Source organism: Coloeus monedula (assembly GCF_965178545.1).
Source record: "Coloeus monedula genome assembly, chromosome: Z".
NCBI classification, from domain to species: domain Eukaryota; kingdom Metazoa; phylum Chordata; class Aves; order Passeriformes; family Corvidae; genus Coloeus; species Coloeus monedula.
In genome coordinates, this window is record NC_138822.1 from 9415988 (window position 1) to 9433166 (window position 17179).

Sequence of the window (17179 nt, forward strand, 5' to 3'; positions counted from 1 at the left end):
GAACAGGCCCAACTCCCTCAGCCTTTCCTCATATGAAAGATGCTCCAGTCCCTTAATCATCTTCATAGTTCTCTGCTGGACACTCTCTTTTGTCTCTCTTTTACTGGGGAGCCCAGAACTGGACACAGCACTGCAGGTGAGGCCTCACCAGGGCTAAGCAGAGGGGCAGGATCATCACCCTGGACCTGCTGGCAATGCTCCTCTCCATGTAACCAGGATACCATGGGTCTGCTTGGCCACAAGGACACCGCTGGCTCATGAACTCTCTAAGCAGCAGAAAAACTTGACATTCAAATAACGTAAGCCTGTGAGAACTGAATGACGACTGACCATTTAGGCCTGTATGAGGCTGAGAATTTTTTTCTTGCTATGTGCTACATGAATCCACTGCCCAATTACAATTACAGATTTTTTTATTTTATACCCATTTGATGTACAACCAGCTGTACACCAGAAATCGTTTTAAAATTTGGCTGAAGGTACAGCCCCATCATTTGGAGAGTGAGAAGATGTGTGTATGTCAGTTTAGAAGTGTGGTTGTTTAGACTCTTTTGAAAGAGACAAAATCAAGATTAGTCATCAGGATTCCCAAAGTTATATTCAGCATCTTAATCAAGTCCAGTGTTTCTAGGCAATGATCTGCAAAGTTATCAGTAATTTTCCTGTTAGATTTCATGAGACAGTAAGTGAGTGAGATATCCCAGGCAAGACAGGATGCTGCTGCTAACATCTTATGGTCAGGCCCTTCAAAAGTAATCTCTCCCTTGTCTATTTTCCTGCTGGTGAGTGGCAACAATGACCTGAAAATACTTTTGAAGGGCCTTGATTAAAATCATACACATAAAAAAGAAAATAAATGAAAAATGCAATCTTCCCACAATATAAAATCGGGAGAATCTAAACTGCAGAATAAGCAGTTTGTGTAAAAGCTAGAGGTACACAGTGACTGAACAACTTCACCCAAGCAGCATAGTTCTGCATTGACTGGTGAATAAAGATCTCCACAGAGAGTTCCAGTACATTCTTTGGGAATCTTACAAGCATATATAGCATGCCCTGAAGGAGAAACTAACTCAGGCCATCTTGTGTCAGGCAGGCTGTAGCCAGCAATGCCAAACCAGAGCAGAAAAAAAGACACTTAAACCATATCAAGTCTTAGCATGAAGAAGTGTGGTGTCATTTATTAACGTTCATACCTGTGTGGTTGAATTAACATTGAAAGATCTTATGCTCTAATAGCATAATGCATAGTCATCTACTGTTGAAAGAAACACACTCAGCAATGATGGAGTTGATCGGGAGAGGTCTGCTGTCAAAAATCTTCACTTCAGTATCTGGATAGACCAATGAAAGCTCTAAGAAAGAGGATAAACTTGTTGAAAAACAAAGAGCAACAGTGTAAACCCTGTATGCTTTTGACAAGATAATTAAAGACTCAGCAAGACAGAATTTTAAGCTGTTCAGTCATAATGAGAACATACACACAAACAGGAAAAGAGCATGTCACCCAACCAAACATAATGTATGAAGAAAAGTGTAGAAACCACTTTCAGTTAATAGATGTCATAGAAGAGACTACTTGGGTAGCAAACTGTTTTCAGAAATTTATTGTGACCTTAAATAGAAAAACTAATTTTCAAAATGGGGAACCTTAGTTATACAATCCACAAAATACTTCAAATCTGATGACCAGATGAGTCAAATTCTGCATATACAGAAATGACATTTTGCTGGATGTACTGCACTGCTGCTATGAAATCTTACACTGCTTTTGGACAATTTGGCCATAGGAGAGAATTGGAGGAGGGAAGAAAAGAAAGAGAGGTCAGTAATGCTGAAAAGTCAGCCAGTAACATTGTCGTGGTCTTTGATAAGAACTAAACCTGACAACTTCAGGTTTTGTCAAAAGCTTTTAATTAGAAAAGAACCCACAACTCTCCTTTCCAGCACCCACCCACACTGCATTGACTAAAATAGACTATGGAGCTACAGACAGTTTCTCCCAGATCACCAGAAAACATAGTACTGAATAGCAGAGTAATCCCAATTTCTTTAGCCTTTGTCATTTTTTTGTGTTGAGATCATATTTGTTTTAAAAAGAGCTTCAATTCTATTTTTACAGGCAGTGATGTTTACTGAATATACTCTCTAAGTGTGTGCTAGGCAGCACCATAGCAGGGTAGAAATAGAACCTGTACCCAACCACAGAGCTGTAAGCCTGCAGTATTATGCAACATCCTTCAGTCCACCCTCTTTTAAAAAAAGTTTCCAAGTATTGAGTAATGTGGCTTTGCAAGCCAAGATGGGCCCTGGAGGGAAAAAACCCCACAGAAAACCCTCAATACGAACTTACAGAGCCTTCATTGTACAAATAATACGCACACGTAAGAGAAACAGTTCATATAATCATAGAATGGCCTGGGTTGGAAGGGACCTGAATGATCACACAGTTTGACCCACATGCCATGGGCAACAACACCTTCCACCGGACCAGGTTGCTCAAAGCCCCATCTAACCTGGCCTTGAACACTTCCAGGGATAGGAAGTCCACAACTTCTCTAGCAACCTCTTCCAGGGTCTCACCACCGCCCTAGTAAAGAAATTCTTTCTAGTATCTCATCTAAACCTACTCTCCTTCAGCTTAAGGCCATTTGCCCTTGTCTTATTGCTCTTGTGAAAAATCCCTCTCCAGCCTTCTTCTATCTCCCTTAGGTGCACAGCTAGAAAAACATTTTACACAGTAGATTTAATGGAGAAATTACATGCTTTGCTTCCCCTAAAAGCTCTGATTCTCACAAAAGGACAGACTAGCTGTGCTTGAAGCAGATTGGAAATGAAACACAGGACCTAAAAGTGTTACCCTGATGAACTTATCTTAGACTAAGCATGAAATACTATGGAATAAGAATGATCACTAACTTGAGACTAAAGTATTAGCCTCCCTGTAAGAGCTCTTTTGGAGCCAGGCAACTCATACTGCTACCTTAACACTACCCTTAAGATGCTTGTTCTCATTGTCACTGGACTGTTTCTCTCTGGTTTTTTTGCAGCATCTGAGTTGAGTTTACAGTCAACAGCAAAGGCATTGGTCTGGAAATGGTCTTTGGGATGATTTGCTTTTCTGAGGTCTCTTCTTCCCTCAGTATCTACCTCCCACACCTTCTCTCACCTACGTATTCTACCACAACTTCCACTTTCATGATCTTTTGTTTGGACAGCCTTGTACTCACCTGCTCCATGCCAAAGAACTCATGTACAAATATCTCAGCACAGTTAAGAAAATCGAAGTGGGACTTTTTATTTCATTTTCAAAGCACACATTATCTTCTTTCCACCTCTGTTAATGGGTGAGCCCCAGGGCTATAGAGAAATCTTTTGGGACTGATCCAAACCATATAAGAAACTCGATGTTGATAAATGCACCAGTTACTGCCCTTTCTCTTTCAGCTGGCAAGTACTAGAACCAATTCTCGTATTAAAAAAAAAATTATATCTGTTCTATCTAAAAGCTGTATTTTAGTTTTCATTTTCCAAGATGGACACTTATATAAACTGCTTAGGGAAAAAAATTACTGTGATTGTATTGCAGGGCTAACAACAGCAGCCAAGAATTCAAGATGGGATTTATTTTTTGGTTAAGGAGTAATGGAAGAAGACAACAGGCAGGAATTTCACTTTCTCACACCTTCTCAGGTAGACTTGGTCAAAAAATAAGCCAGATTATGGCCAGCAAAAGCTAGCATTTTCCCCAGAATGCTCATCAAATATTTAAGTATCACAGACAAAATAAAGAGTTACACATGGGGACTTCATATGTAGCCTTGGAGAATAAGCATTTTGCTGAAACCTGCAATTCAGTCTAAACTGAATCAGATTTTTCTCCTTATAAAGGCACCTACACTCAGAGATTGGTAATAGCATAATTTACTGGGTGGGAGACAATTAAATCCTTGCCAGACTGGCTGAGAATTCTAGCTCAGAAAGAGGTACTGCAGTCCCCTCATATTTCTATCTGTGGCCTTAGACTACTGTTTCCCACCAATCCTGAATTTTGGATGCAAGAAGAAGAGGGTCTAAATTAGTGTTGTGCAACACAGAGAAGGGCAACCAAAGGATTACGAAAGAAAAGCGATCTACAAGACATTTGAGAAACAGGAAACTGAAAGCAGACCATCTTTTTCAGCCACTAGTCACATTTTTTAAAATCTTTGTGCAAAAGATATGAATTTGGATCCTAGGACTAGTGTCTTGGGGTGACTTTATGATGTTGTATCCCATATCGCTGCCCTATGCCCAGAAATTAATTTTGTGCCTTTCTATGCCTGAGAGGGGAAAGAGAAGTGTACTTTTTCAAAACAGTTTGCAGTTTGTTTTCATGTTCCAAGGACATAGAGATAAAACCTGTCTGCTTCTGCAGCAGTGGCAGTGAGAGTGGGGAAGGCACCCGGCTTGTTTTTGGCTAGTTTTTCAGCTCCTTTTTCTTTCTCTGGAGAGAGACAGAGAGCTGAACTTTTGTTTTACCTGGGACTTTGTTTTTTCCTTTTTTTTTTCCTCTGCTGGACTGTTTCAACATCAGAATACATTGGGAGGAATTTCCACTGAGGCCTTGGCCCTGGAGGTGGGCCCACTACCCTGTCCCAGCTCCAAGGAGGGGGAGAGAGAGATCTACGGAAGGACTCTGAAATTTTCCCAGGTTTCTCTCAGCAGAGCAAGAGGTTTTATTATTTAGCATCATTATCCTTTTCCTGTGTGTTTGTTAAATAAATAGTTTTTATCTCTTTCACTTTCCTTCCAGGAAAATTCATTTTCTCCCAAACCTGGTGGGGGAGGGCTGGTTGTAACCTACCTTCTCTCAGAGGATATGCTTCCAAATTTTCCCAAACTGGCACAACTAGAAAAGAGTACAGCATAGTAAAAGACAAACAAAAGAGTTCTTAATGATAAGGCCCCACATCTCTCATCACTGAAGCCTCTCATCCCTGTCACAAATAAAATAGTCATCAACTACTCTATTGGCTTAGAGTTATAGAACAGATTTCCATCCTACTGAAGTAAGAATTTCTGCCCTGCTCATGAGAAAGTTTAGATGTTGTTGACCTTCACTTCTTGCTGAAGATGTGCATTAACCCTCTTAAAATACTTTTGATAGGAAAAACTTTTGCTTAGATGCCCATGTATGCTGAAGGGAAAAACAGAAAATAAGGTGTTATTAGCTGCACAATTACAAGACCAGAAAACCCCAAAGCAATAGACAAGAACACAGGAAAATATAAGAGAGTACAGCCATAATTACATTTATTAAAAGACATGCTACAACAACTAGAGTTAGGAAAAGAGTTAGGTATAGATATCATGTAATCAGAAAACACACTAACCTAAAAACCCAGAATATATTACAGCACAAACAAAATCAAATTCACCATGCACTACACAGTCACAAAATAGGTTTCTTTAATACATCTTACATCTTCTTTCAGTTTTAAGTCATCTCCACAGACATGGAATACTTTTCATGCAATGCCACAAGATGCTTTACAAATGAAAGCTGTTGCTTATTAAAATATACAGACAATCTTTTTATATAAAAACATTTTACATTTCCATTTGTTTCCCCAAACACTCTTTTGCCAGATTTAAAAACAAGAAAACCAAAAACCAAACAAAACATGATGGTACAAATATTTACAGTATTTTCTTGTGTTAGATGAACATTTTTATAAACCAAAAGGAACTTCTATGAACAGATCATGTAAAATGAAGGAATGACAGCAATTTTTAGAGATGTTTATTGTCTTGAGTACAGGACTAAAAGCAATGCATTAACTTTTTGCATTCTCTCACACCATTTGGTTCACATTACAGTTTCATTTTCCACTGTTTCTACCACCAGTAATAGTCTCAAATAGAGGCCACTTTGCATTGGGTCTTCCCATCAGAAAAGAGTGTGAGAGAAAACAGGTTTTCATGTATCTCAGTAAAACCAGAACAGTCTTTGGTCAGTGAGTGCAATGACATTCTGATGCAAGAATCTGCTTGGTTAGCAACTTTTGTCTTGTGCTGCTGCAGAACTTCTGCACGAAGTGGGTAACATATTCAAAAAGAATTGGAAAGTGCTTCAAATGAAGTTCATGTGTGGTAGCTTCCCACTCATAAATAAAGCAGAGTTTCCAAGAACTGAAAAACTGCTTACAGTGATGACATTAATCTGCTAACGTAAAAGCTTTTTTCATTTATCAAGGACCTTCAATTATGTAAGCATTTAATTTCTTTGGGAGTGCTCCAAGCACAACATGTCATTATTATCTGACGTTGGGAATAACACTGAGTTATGCTTGGATTTCTACATATTGCAGTACAAAAGAAAAAGCTGCAATGGGAAAGGCAATAGAATAATTAAATATGTATTGAAACAGCTGTAGTTCACTTCTTGTATAGTCAGTAGACAATATTAATTTTCCACAATATAAATATACATTTTCCAGAGGGGGAAAATGTATTTATTATACTTAAGACATGTACAAATATGAAAAACTCTACATATAAAACTACTGAAGGCACAAAAACTTTGGTCCAATTTTGTTCCTATATCACATCCCCCATCGATAAAACTCTGAAGTTAAATACTTCAGAAATTTTCTATTCTAACTGTTACAATTTGCTTTGAAAAGAGCAGGCAAACAATCTTGTATACAGCAAACAAAGCTACAGAAGATGAAGTTAATTTAAAGACAAAATTCTGTGTAATCTGACTAGTATCCTTTCAGCACAACAGTAACAATACTAGGTTCGATAGTTGTGCTCTACCTAACAACGTATCAGGGCCAAAGGTTAAGGCAACACAATGCTTTTTGTAGGCAGCTGACCTCTCATTTGAAAAAGAGAAGTATAAGCTAACAGCATAAAATGACAAGTAGTAGGTCTACATCTCTTATCCCCAACTCATCACTTTCTCTTATCCCCAACTCATCACATAAATCAGAGGAGGGAAAGATAATTGATCACACAGGTCTCACTGGCAGTACTATCCACAAACACTAAGTTTTCTAGGCATACAGACACAAGTTTGCTGTCTGTAATCAGTAATGTCACAAATAGGCAAGTCTCCATAGATATGTGGAATATCTTCCAAATAAAAAGGACCTCAATTTATCAATACACAAAACCAGTGCAACTTACAGGGCCAGCAGACAAGGCAACTGAGTCAAATTATGAGTCAAAGTTTAAAAAACTGGTTCTGATATTTCAAGAGTTGTGCAGAAATTCAAAGAAGCAGAAGTTTTACCACTATATAACAAATCAAGAATCATTTGAAAAGGCACTTAGCTGCTCCTGGGTTGTTACAAAGGCCTTATTACACTTTGAACCAAGTGTGCATCCATCAAAAAAAATGGACTAGGAGGTAACTAAGAGTTGATTCAAGGGCATGACATATACAAAGGCATAACCATACAGTCATAGAATTACAGACTAGGCAGAGGTGGAAGGGACCCACAAGGATCATCAAGTCCAGCTCCTGGCCCTGCACAGGATAGCCCCAAAGAATCACATAATGTGCCCAACTTACACTGTGCACATTACCAGATACTTCTCCAATTATTTAAACAGACATTAATAACATATGCCAAAGTAATTACAAACCTATCTTTAACAACTTAAGGCCACAGTATAGAGAAGATGAAGCCAGAATCCTCTTCAGAGTTATACAGTTAACAGAGAAAAAGGCAAAAGACATAGGATGCAGTATGTTTAAAGCCTAGTTACATATTAGGAAAGCAAATCCACAGTGAGGACTGCCCAACAGAAAAGCAAAGAACAAATAATTTGTTCCATTTGATTTTTTAAAATTTACATGGACAATTCTTTGAGTAACTGCTTAAAGTTGTCTATAATCTGACTGAAAGGTAGGACTAAGGCTTTTGGAGGTTCCTTTCTATCTACATCAGTGTAGATAATAGAATAATACCATTCTGTATTTAGAGAATAAATAGATTTATTTATTCTGTAGAATAATACCATTCTTTCCCAAATGTTGCTCTTTCCACAGATATCAAGGGATCTACTATTATACGCTTTAGAGAATCAAGAACTGAGATGCAACTGTGCTTTTGCAGTCAGGCACTAATGAGTCAAGCACAAAGTATAAAAAAATATTTCTTTTACCACGATCCTTCATTAACAATGCATTGTGATAACTAAGGGGTTATGTTTGTGCTTAAAATTATTCAAGGCAGAACACTAGATGGGAAAAACTAGCCTTAACTAGTGCCTTCATGCTGCTAAGCAAATGTTAAAATGTTCTGTCAAGTTACAAAGCTTGTCTGCACATCTTGTAAAAGCAGATCTCCCTAAGAGGCAGCATCTTTCAGATACACACAAATCTAGAAGTCTGTTGACAAGAATAATTCTGTTGAAGAAATAGAACAATAAAGGTGAATCAAAAAGATACACAATACTTGTATCACAAAACCAAAAAGTAAACATAATAAATACCCACATTCAGATTTTCCCTAAGTTAAAAATTTTTAAGATTCTGTCAGTCTTTTCCTCAGTGCTCACAGTCAAAGGGAAGGTGTTTGAAAGGGACAGTCAAATCTGGAGAATCAACAAATGCTTCTGAGACTGTGTCCCAGCCAGGGGTTTGGCTGATCCGGCCATGGAACTTGCTTTCAGAAACTGGGTCTGCTGAGGGCTGATGGGGTGCACCTGTAAGAAGAGGGGAAGAGCATCTTCTGCCACAGGCTTGCCAAGCTGGTGAGAAGGGCTTTAAACTAAAGATGCCGGGGGGAAGGGAACCTCAGTCTACCCCACTCCCCAGTTTGGTGCCAGTGCCAGCAACAGATGTCCAGAGCCTGAAGAGGGATCACAGGTCAGCAGAAATGCACCTGAAGAACAACACAAAGAAATTCTAGCCACTCCAGCCAGTAAGTCAGCTTCATTAGGGTCTCAACTCCAAAGCATCTATGCAATAGCACAAAGGAAGGGGAATAAACAAGAAGAGTTAGAGATGTGGGCATGCCAGCAGGCTTATGATCTCAGTTGCATGTCATGGACAAACAGTGGGATGGCTCTAAAGAGTATTGGAATGGAAGGATAAAGGCTCTTCAGGAAGTAATGGAAGGGTAGACAAGGAGATTGTGTTGCCCTCTATGTCAATAATGAGCTGGAGTTCATGGAGCTTCACCTGGGGATGGAAGAGGACCTGACTGAGAGTTAATGGGTCAGGATTAAAGGCAGGCAAGGGACAGGTGACTTCATAGTGGGGGTGTGCTACAGATTGTCTGACCAAGGAAGACAGAGAACATGAGGCCCTTTACAGACAGAGGGGAGCAGCCTCATGTACACAAACCTTGTTTCTCATAGGGAACTTCAACCACCCAAATATCTGTCAACACAGCAGCACATAATCCAGGAGCTTCCTGGAGTGCCATGATGATAACTTCCTTCTCCAAGTGATAGAAGAGCCAAGGAGAGGAGGTGCTATGCCAGACATTTTTCTCCCAATGAGGAGGGGCTGATGGGGAATGTGAAGCTCAAGGGCAGCTCGACTGCAAAGACCATGAAATGGAGTTTGAGACCTTAGGGTAGCAAGGAAGGTGCACAGAAAGCTCACTACCTGGACTTCAGGAGAGCAGACTCTGGCCTCCTCAGGGATCTGCTTTGTAGAAAATCATGGGATAAAGACCTGGAGGGAAGAGGGGCCCAAGAAAGCTGGTTGATATTCAAGGATCACCTCCTCCAGGCTCAGGAAGTCACCTCCTCACAACAAAGAGGAAGTCAGGTAAAAATATCAAGATGACATTAGATGGACAAGGAGTTCCTGGATGAACTCAAACATTGAAAGAAAAGCTACAGAGAATGGAAATAATGACATGTAGCCTGGGAGGAAAAGAGGTTTTCTGAGCAGCCTAAGTCTATGAAACTGTGAAAACTAAAGCTTCCCTGGAAAACAGGAAATATAGCCTACATTTGGAAAAAGGGAAATAAGGTAGACCCAGGGAACTGTAAGTCTGTGAGTCCCACCTTGGTTCCCAGTAAGATTATGACATAGATGGCTTCACTAAAGGCAAATCATGCCTGACAGATTTAGTGGCCTGCAACAGAGTTACAGCAATGGTGGCTAAGAAAAGAGCAACTGATGTCATCTACCAGAACTTGTGCACTTGTCCCACAAAATAACCTTGTCTCTAAACTGGAGACACGGATTTGATGTGTACACCTGGAAAAGGAATTGGCTGGATGGTCACATTCAGAGCTGTAGTCAACAGCTTGATGTCCAAGTGGAGTCCAATAATGTGTGGGGTTGTGAAAGGATAAGCACTGCTACCAGAGCTGTTAAACACTCTTGTTGGTGACATGGACAGTGGAATCAACTGCACCCTCACCAAGTTTGTTGACAACACCAAGCTGTGTGGTACAGTCAACACACCCAGAGGGAAAGGATACCATCCAGAAGGACCTGGACAGACTGTGAGGTGGGCCTGTGAGACGCTCATGAAGATCAATCCACACCATTCTACGATTCTGTGAAATCCAAAAGGTAACATCCCTAAGGGGAATACTATTCCTAAGCCAGTTGAACTTTCCAGTACATTGTACATTCTGCATATTCATATAGTTGTGTTGTACGGCACTTGTTATAGCTACATCTGTACAGTCAGATTGGCTGCTACTGTTGAGGAACACATACGCTGAGGTAGCTCAGGGTGCAGCTGCAGCAGGAGCTGGCAAGCTACTACTGGGCTGATTTTGCAAAAGTAATTCAGAGGGAAAATTTGAGAAAGCTCACTACAGAATACTCAGATCATGGTAGAAACATACTCTTTCTTCTAGAAAGATAAACTCATACAGCTCAGATGAATGAAAACAATTATGAATGGCAAAACATTACAGCAGAAACATTCTGCAATAGTTAGAAGTAAGTAAATGCCATGTTTGAAAGAAATGGGTCTTTAAAATGTGGTGAAGTCAAATTAAATTTATTTTCAATTAATTTATGTAAAAGAAAATGCTAGAAAAAAAAGCCCTTAAAATGAGCTTTAGCTCTTAAAAATAATATCAGAAGTCATTAGTATTCATCTGTACACTCATGACCAAACTTAAGTGCATCTCAGCTCATTCCCCAAAGAGAAACCAAGATTCAGTATCAAACATACTTACAAAGGAAAGAATGGTAGCATTCTATTACCTAAAGTTTAATACTGATAAAGAAATGCAGAAACCTGAAAGAGAATATTCTGATACAGCCAGTGTCTCTCAAAAAGTTAGACTAAGTCCAGAAACTGAACTGGATTTGCTGTTTGGCTTTCCTATATAGGTTTGTTTGGGTTTTTTAATTTATTTTGTCTGGGTGTGAATTTTTATCAGTGAAGTACTACCACCAGAGAAGTGCAACTAGGTAAATTTAAAGAATCCCTACGTGATTACACAATGAATGAAACCTCATTCCCATCTATATGCAATCTCCGTAAGAAAACACAAGGAACTAGAATTCAAAGTGTTAATTAATGAAAAAAATGTATCTTGAAGTATTATGGAAAACGTTTTCAAAAAGATGAAGAGGAGAATTTTCACAAAGCCCACAATATTTTTGCAAGATACGTCAGATAACACTCTAATCTATTGTATCATACACACATAGTAAGGCACATAATAAGAAATTAGGTAAATACACAGTAATTTAAGTATTAGACTTTAGAGTGGTAAAAAATCTCGAGGTTTAATTTTTCTGCCCTGAAAGATGACCTTAGCAAAAATAACTTCTTAGAAACTTGAGAAACCATCATAGACCTGAATATTTTCTGTAAGATTGCAAACACTTAATTATTTAGAGAAATGTAAAAGATTATTTTAAATCAGGACCATTTTCTTGTTTTACTTTCTCCAAGGTACTATTACATATCCCTTCAGAGTAGAAATAGGACATCAAAGTTCCAACCCATGGTCAAGTCAACCTAATTCTCCAATACATCTTGAAGAAACTTGTCAAACATCTTTTATTCCACAGAGAGAAGGCGCTGCCTTCTCTCTAATAATTTAATCTATAAGAACAGCACAGACTTCTTACTTTTATAAACAAGTTATTTGTAAAGATTTGCCAAAGTATGAACACACACCTTGGTAACATAAATACTACCTAGAGGATACTCACAGTTACTGTTTGCTTTTCTTCAAGAAACCCGAGCACTATTTCACATTCAAATTAGTGTTTAATCTGCAGAGAGTACATTTACCATTTCATTAAACATACTCGTTTGGTATATGTAAAAGCACTCCAAATTTTTTTTGTAAGGCTGATTTCAAACAAAAGCTGAAAAAACGTTCTCAAAATACCATTTTAAGTAGGAAATTTTATGATAAATATTTTTCCTAAACTATTTCACAGAAGAATCTTTCTAGGTATGACATACTTGCAGCTAGAATCAGAAAAAATCATCACTTAATTCTTTGTGTATGAATGAGGTTTTTTTTAAGAGACAGAGTTGGTCACAGCTGTCTCAGTCTCTGTTTGAAGATTTTACTAAACCATTATGCAGCCTTAAAGGGAAAGTTCACAGAAAATTCAGATTGTAGATTTTGAGAAGGAAACTCTGAGATGTTGGTTTTCTCCAAAGTCATGATTGTGAAGCTCAATGAGAGCATGAACTGCTTCTTCCACAGAGCCCAGCTGGATAAGAGCCATTTTGCAATCTTTCCTGCAGTACAATAAAAACCATTATTAATCCTAACCAAATTTTCACTAGCCAATGCAGAAAAGTGATGTAAGTGGTTTTTTCTCAGCCATATCACACACACTGGACACTTGTACAGCAAAAAAAAAAAAAAAAAAGAACTATTTATGCACCTGCTAAAATGTAAAGACAACAAAACTACATAAATTTCACAAATCTATGGCTTAAAGCCATGCCATTCTTTCATTACTCTGGACTTCAAAAAGCTAGATCAAAATAAGGCTTGAAGACTTCTAAGAAATAGTGGCATTGTCCATATAGGTGGGATTATTCTAGCAGGCGTGATTGTACTAAAATAACGATGTCAAGTAACCTTAATAAATGTAGATACATTGTCATCACTGTCATCTTTTATATGGCATTTTCTATACACACAACTTGTGTTTTTTTCAAGAAGTGAGCAGTTTCCTTAAACTTATTTTACTTTGAACACACGGAATTTGTCAAAAGGCTGCTTATTTTTAGTTTAGTCATGCTAACAAAGTATTCCATTTAAAATTTTAAGATTGAAAGTATCATAAAAATTGTGATAGGTGTACTGCTTTTGCCTATAGCTATACATACATGGAACCCTGCCTATAGTTACATACACATAGAAAGTCACAAAAAAGCAATTAGCTGCTTTCCAGGATGAAAACTTGCTTAGCAATTTTACAAGAGAACTTACTGGAAAAATCTGAAGCCTCTCACAGTAGATCCTTTACTTGTAAAAAGATTCTTCAAATCATCAACAGTAACAGAAGGCCTAATTGAAAAAAACAAAAAACAAACAAAAGAAAAACTCACCCCAGCTTGTAGAAGAGCACAGAGTTCTGTAATAATATCAAGATCTCAATTTTGGCTTCTAAATTAGTTCTTGCTAATTTGTTCAAATTTATCTCCACCAATTCAAACCATGTCAACACTTCAGCCCAAAACGTTTGCCTTTTACTCTACATTTTAGTATCACATTGTGCTACAAAAATATTTTAGACACACTCTATTGTTTTTCATCCAAGCCTGTTTCTTTCTCCGTTAAATTCAGATTGCATAAAAATCTCGTAAAATCTTAAAGAATACACTTCATCTTGCATTTCAATTTGTGCAAATGTGCTTCACGTTTCAATTTTCAAAGATTTTCATTTTACTCAGAAAGCTGTTTTCAAAGTGTGTTATAATTTCTTTTCTTACTTGGGCAAAATGCCGTAGTTTCTTTTTTCCCCTTCCTGCACAGCTGCCTAACAAGAGATGCCTGTAAAAACTTATGTTTGGCTGTTACTCCACACACTGTTGACAACATTCTAGACATAAAAAAAGATTATTTCAGTCTTAAAGAACACACTAAATACTTTTTTCTTTCTTACAACTTGCTCTCCACATAAGAGGTCTGAATTCTGTAGAAACTATTTTTTAAGAAGTGCTAGAATTATTAAAAACTGTACCTATATTAAATAATGTCAATGATGAATTTGTTGTGACGTACATTACCTCAAAAAACATCTTTAACCTTTGTGAAAATTCATGACACATGATTTAATATGTAAAAACCAAAAGCATACTCTCAAGAAAATGTAAACTAATCAAATTCAAAGAAGATAATTCACTCAGTTATCCTCTTTGCTAATGATAAAAAAGGGACAGTTAAAGGATTCATGTGCTGTTAATTACATACCAGAAGCACCCACAGCAGAACAAATCATTAAAGGCCAAGGAAAGAAAACTAAAACTTATGTCAGACTTTGTAACTTGACAACATAACCTAAAAAACATCTTTCCAAGATCACATGTAGATACTCACGGGATGTTTGAGAGATGCAAGGTGGCAGATGGAGGAAAGATATTTTGGAAGTTCTTAGAGCAAGGATTTTTAAAGCGATGTAAAGGGCTATTGCTGTAGTCCTTTGTCAGACCTTTGTCCTCTTGTCCCTCCCGAGGAAGTTGAATTGTCTGATATTTTGAAAGAGTAGCACGCATGACCCTTCCATAAAGCTTCTGTCCATTCAAGTAGTTGATAGCTAACCAGTGGAAATGTAATTTGAACAGGAATTAATAGAGGGGAAAAAAAGACAAATCGTGGAATACTGTTTTCTACTTAGTGTCAGATTTCACATTCTGAACTTAAACTGCAACTTCCACATCTACCAGGTGGGCTATGTCAGAACACTACATTTAAAAAAGGTATAAGGATGCAATATAATCTCCAGTTCAAATGACAAAAAACCATAAAACAGCATTTCAATACAGAACAGTTGATTATTCTTAAATAGCTAGATATAAGATAAATCACAGGAAAATAATATAATGTATTATTAAAATAAATGACAAGAAAATTGTATGTTTTAATTCTAGTATTTACTAGATTGAGATTCACAGGACCTTTTTTTAAAAGCCACTAAGAGTATTATCAAAGTTTGTATGCAGTAATGCAGCACAATGATGAATTTAATGTTTATGCTTGTTACTAACAGACGGCAAATTCTTTCTTTATAACAAACTCCTGTTAGCTTGAAGCATAATTGTGCCTTAAAAATCAATACCTAATTGAGCCTGGCTTGCATCTGCCATCTGAACCAAAGCAATTCCTCTTTTCTTAAACATGATCTTCACACGATGCACATCACCATACACACCTGTAGAAATCCAGAAAGGAATTTTTTTCAGAGCACTACTATGAAAAGCACAATGCCAAGTCTGTTTCTTTTGACTAACATTAATGCTACAAAGAATAATCACCTCATTAAACAGGTTGGTCAAAATATTAGTATAAGGAGAGTTTTAAAGTTTGTGTATTTTTTTCTGAGGCTCAAAAGTGGAGGAAAATCCCCAGGATCCTAGTCATACTACTACTGCATGTTTATGTTCAGTTTTAAAATAGTGCAATAGTTGTCAAAGTCCTCTTAATTTAGGTATTTTAAAATATTATTCTGACAAACGTTGTCCCCTGCAACTAATGTATGAGCCAATTCTGTACAGCATTTCCTCTGATGAAACCTCTGTTTTTTCATCTTACTTTGCTTTCCCATTTTTTGTAGTAAACAAATTGGACCACACACCGAAATTCTTCTGACACTAACTGCTTTGCAATTTTGCTACCTGTGGCTTATAACTTCTGACTCCACTTATTGCCATTTAGAAACCAGTGCATTCTCTCAACGCATTTTCTGGACATGAACAGAACAATGGAGTTTGAATTAACCAGCATGGGTCAGACAAATAAAAAGAAACACTAGCCCTGTCTCAAGGTATATTTGACATATCTTACCGAATAGGATGAAAAGTCCATAAGGTGTGATGGCCTGTTTAAATGATAAAATGAGTATATTATTTCTAAAGCCATGCAAATAAAAGACATCTATTCCATAAATGCATGGTAAACAAAAAGAATGGAGAGATACTGCATACTAATACATAAACCTGTCTCTCCAAAAGCCACTCCCTCCAATAACCACAGGATATGGCACTCTCGTTAATATACATTTGCTATGCACATGTAAAATACGTAAACAAGCTAACACTTCAGCTCATGCATTTTCATCACTCAAGAATGATTCCGTCATGCTGTAGAAGCTATTAATATTCTAAGTAGCTTTATTATTTGACCTTATTCTTTGTATGCTAGCAGCTCATTCCCTGAAAAAAAAATCAAAGACATTTGCTAAACTAAAAATAAAGCATTAAAGAACTCCTTTATATTTTGTAAACAGACAATACCAACAAAACTAAATCCAGTTGCTTCAAAATGTGTTTGCTTTGTCTTCAGTTTTGTCCCCATCCCTCTACATGGCCAAGACATTCTAAACAGAGACACAGAGAATTCAACTGTTTATGCATGAATCATATAGAAAGTGGTATTTAAATTGTATATTCAATTAGAAGCTGTGAACAGGAAGCTAAATATGGAAAGGAATTATTTTTCTTCAGTGTTTCTCAATTAAATTCTTGTGTACCAAGCACCAAAGAAGATAATTTACACTCTAAGGCAGCCAAAATTTTTTCAACTGAGGCAAAGGTTTTGCCAGCACTAAAAATACTTGCATATCAGAGCACTACTTGCACTCTCTAGCACTATTCCTTCTTAGCTCAACTTCTCAAATGTGCACCAAACATACCTAAATTATTCAAAAATAGAAGATATTACAGCCTAAGTGTAAGCCCATGCCCATTTATCAAGGGCATTTAGTAGTAGAGAACATCAATCAATGTAAAATTTAAATTCATCAAGAGTTTATTCTTCTAGCCCAAATATTTAAATTCAGGATGGAGGTCTCTGTTTTAAAAAGAAATTCCTTATTCAAATAAGACCACAGTATTTCTTCTTTAAAAAAAAAAAAAAAAAAGGAGGAGGGGGAGTGAAAGACAAAACCAGATAATTTAAAGGCCATGAAGGCATGTTTAAATGCGCACTGAAACCCTGCAACAGGAGAGAAATAGGAACTGAAATAAGGTCAACCAGATTTCCTATGAAGAGAAAA

At 37.3% G+C, this 17179-nt stretch overlaps 1 protein-coding gene across 7 annotated transcripts in view; it reads right to left on the reverse strand.

The window, feature by feature from the left end:
* Positions 1-1168: 1168 nt before the first annotated feature.
* The window catches only part of PTBP3 (polypyrimidine tract binding protein 3), a 49264-nt gene continuing 33253 nt past the window's right edge, over positions 1169-17179 (reverse strand). For 4 of the 7 annotated variants that reach the window (XM_082301242.1, XM_082301241.1, XM_082301237.1 and 1 more), the window contains 6 exons: positions 15970-16003; positions 15245-15337; positions 14506-14722; positions 13396-13473; positions 12149-12692; positions 1169-1355 (listed from right to left, as the gene is read on the reverse strand). In XM_082301242.1, the coding sequence (XP_082157368.1) occupies positions 12560-12692; positions 13396-13473; positions 14506-14722; positions 15245-15337; positions 15970-16003 (555 nt within the window). In that variant the 3' untranslated portion in view covers positions 1169-1355; positions 12149-12559. Of the gene's footprint in view, positions 1356-4846; positions 4892-5278; positions 6368-12148; positions 12693-13395; positions 13474-14505; positions 14723-15244; positions 15338-15969; positions 16004-17179 lie in introns of those variants that run through there. The other 3 variants (XM_082301238.1, XM_082301240.1, XM_082301239.1) reach the window with 3 other exon arrangements.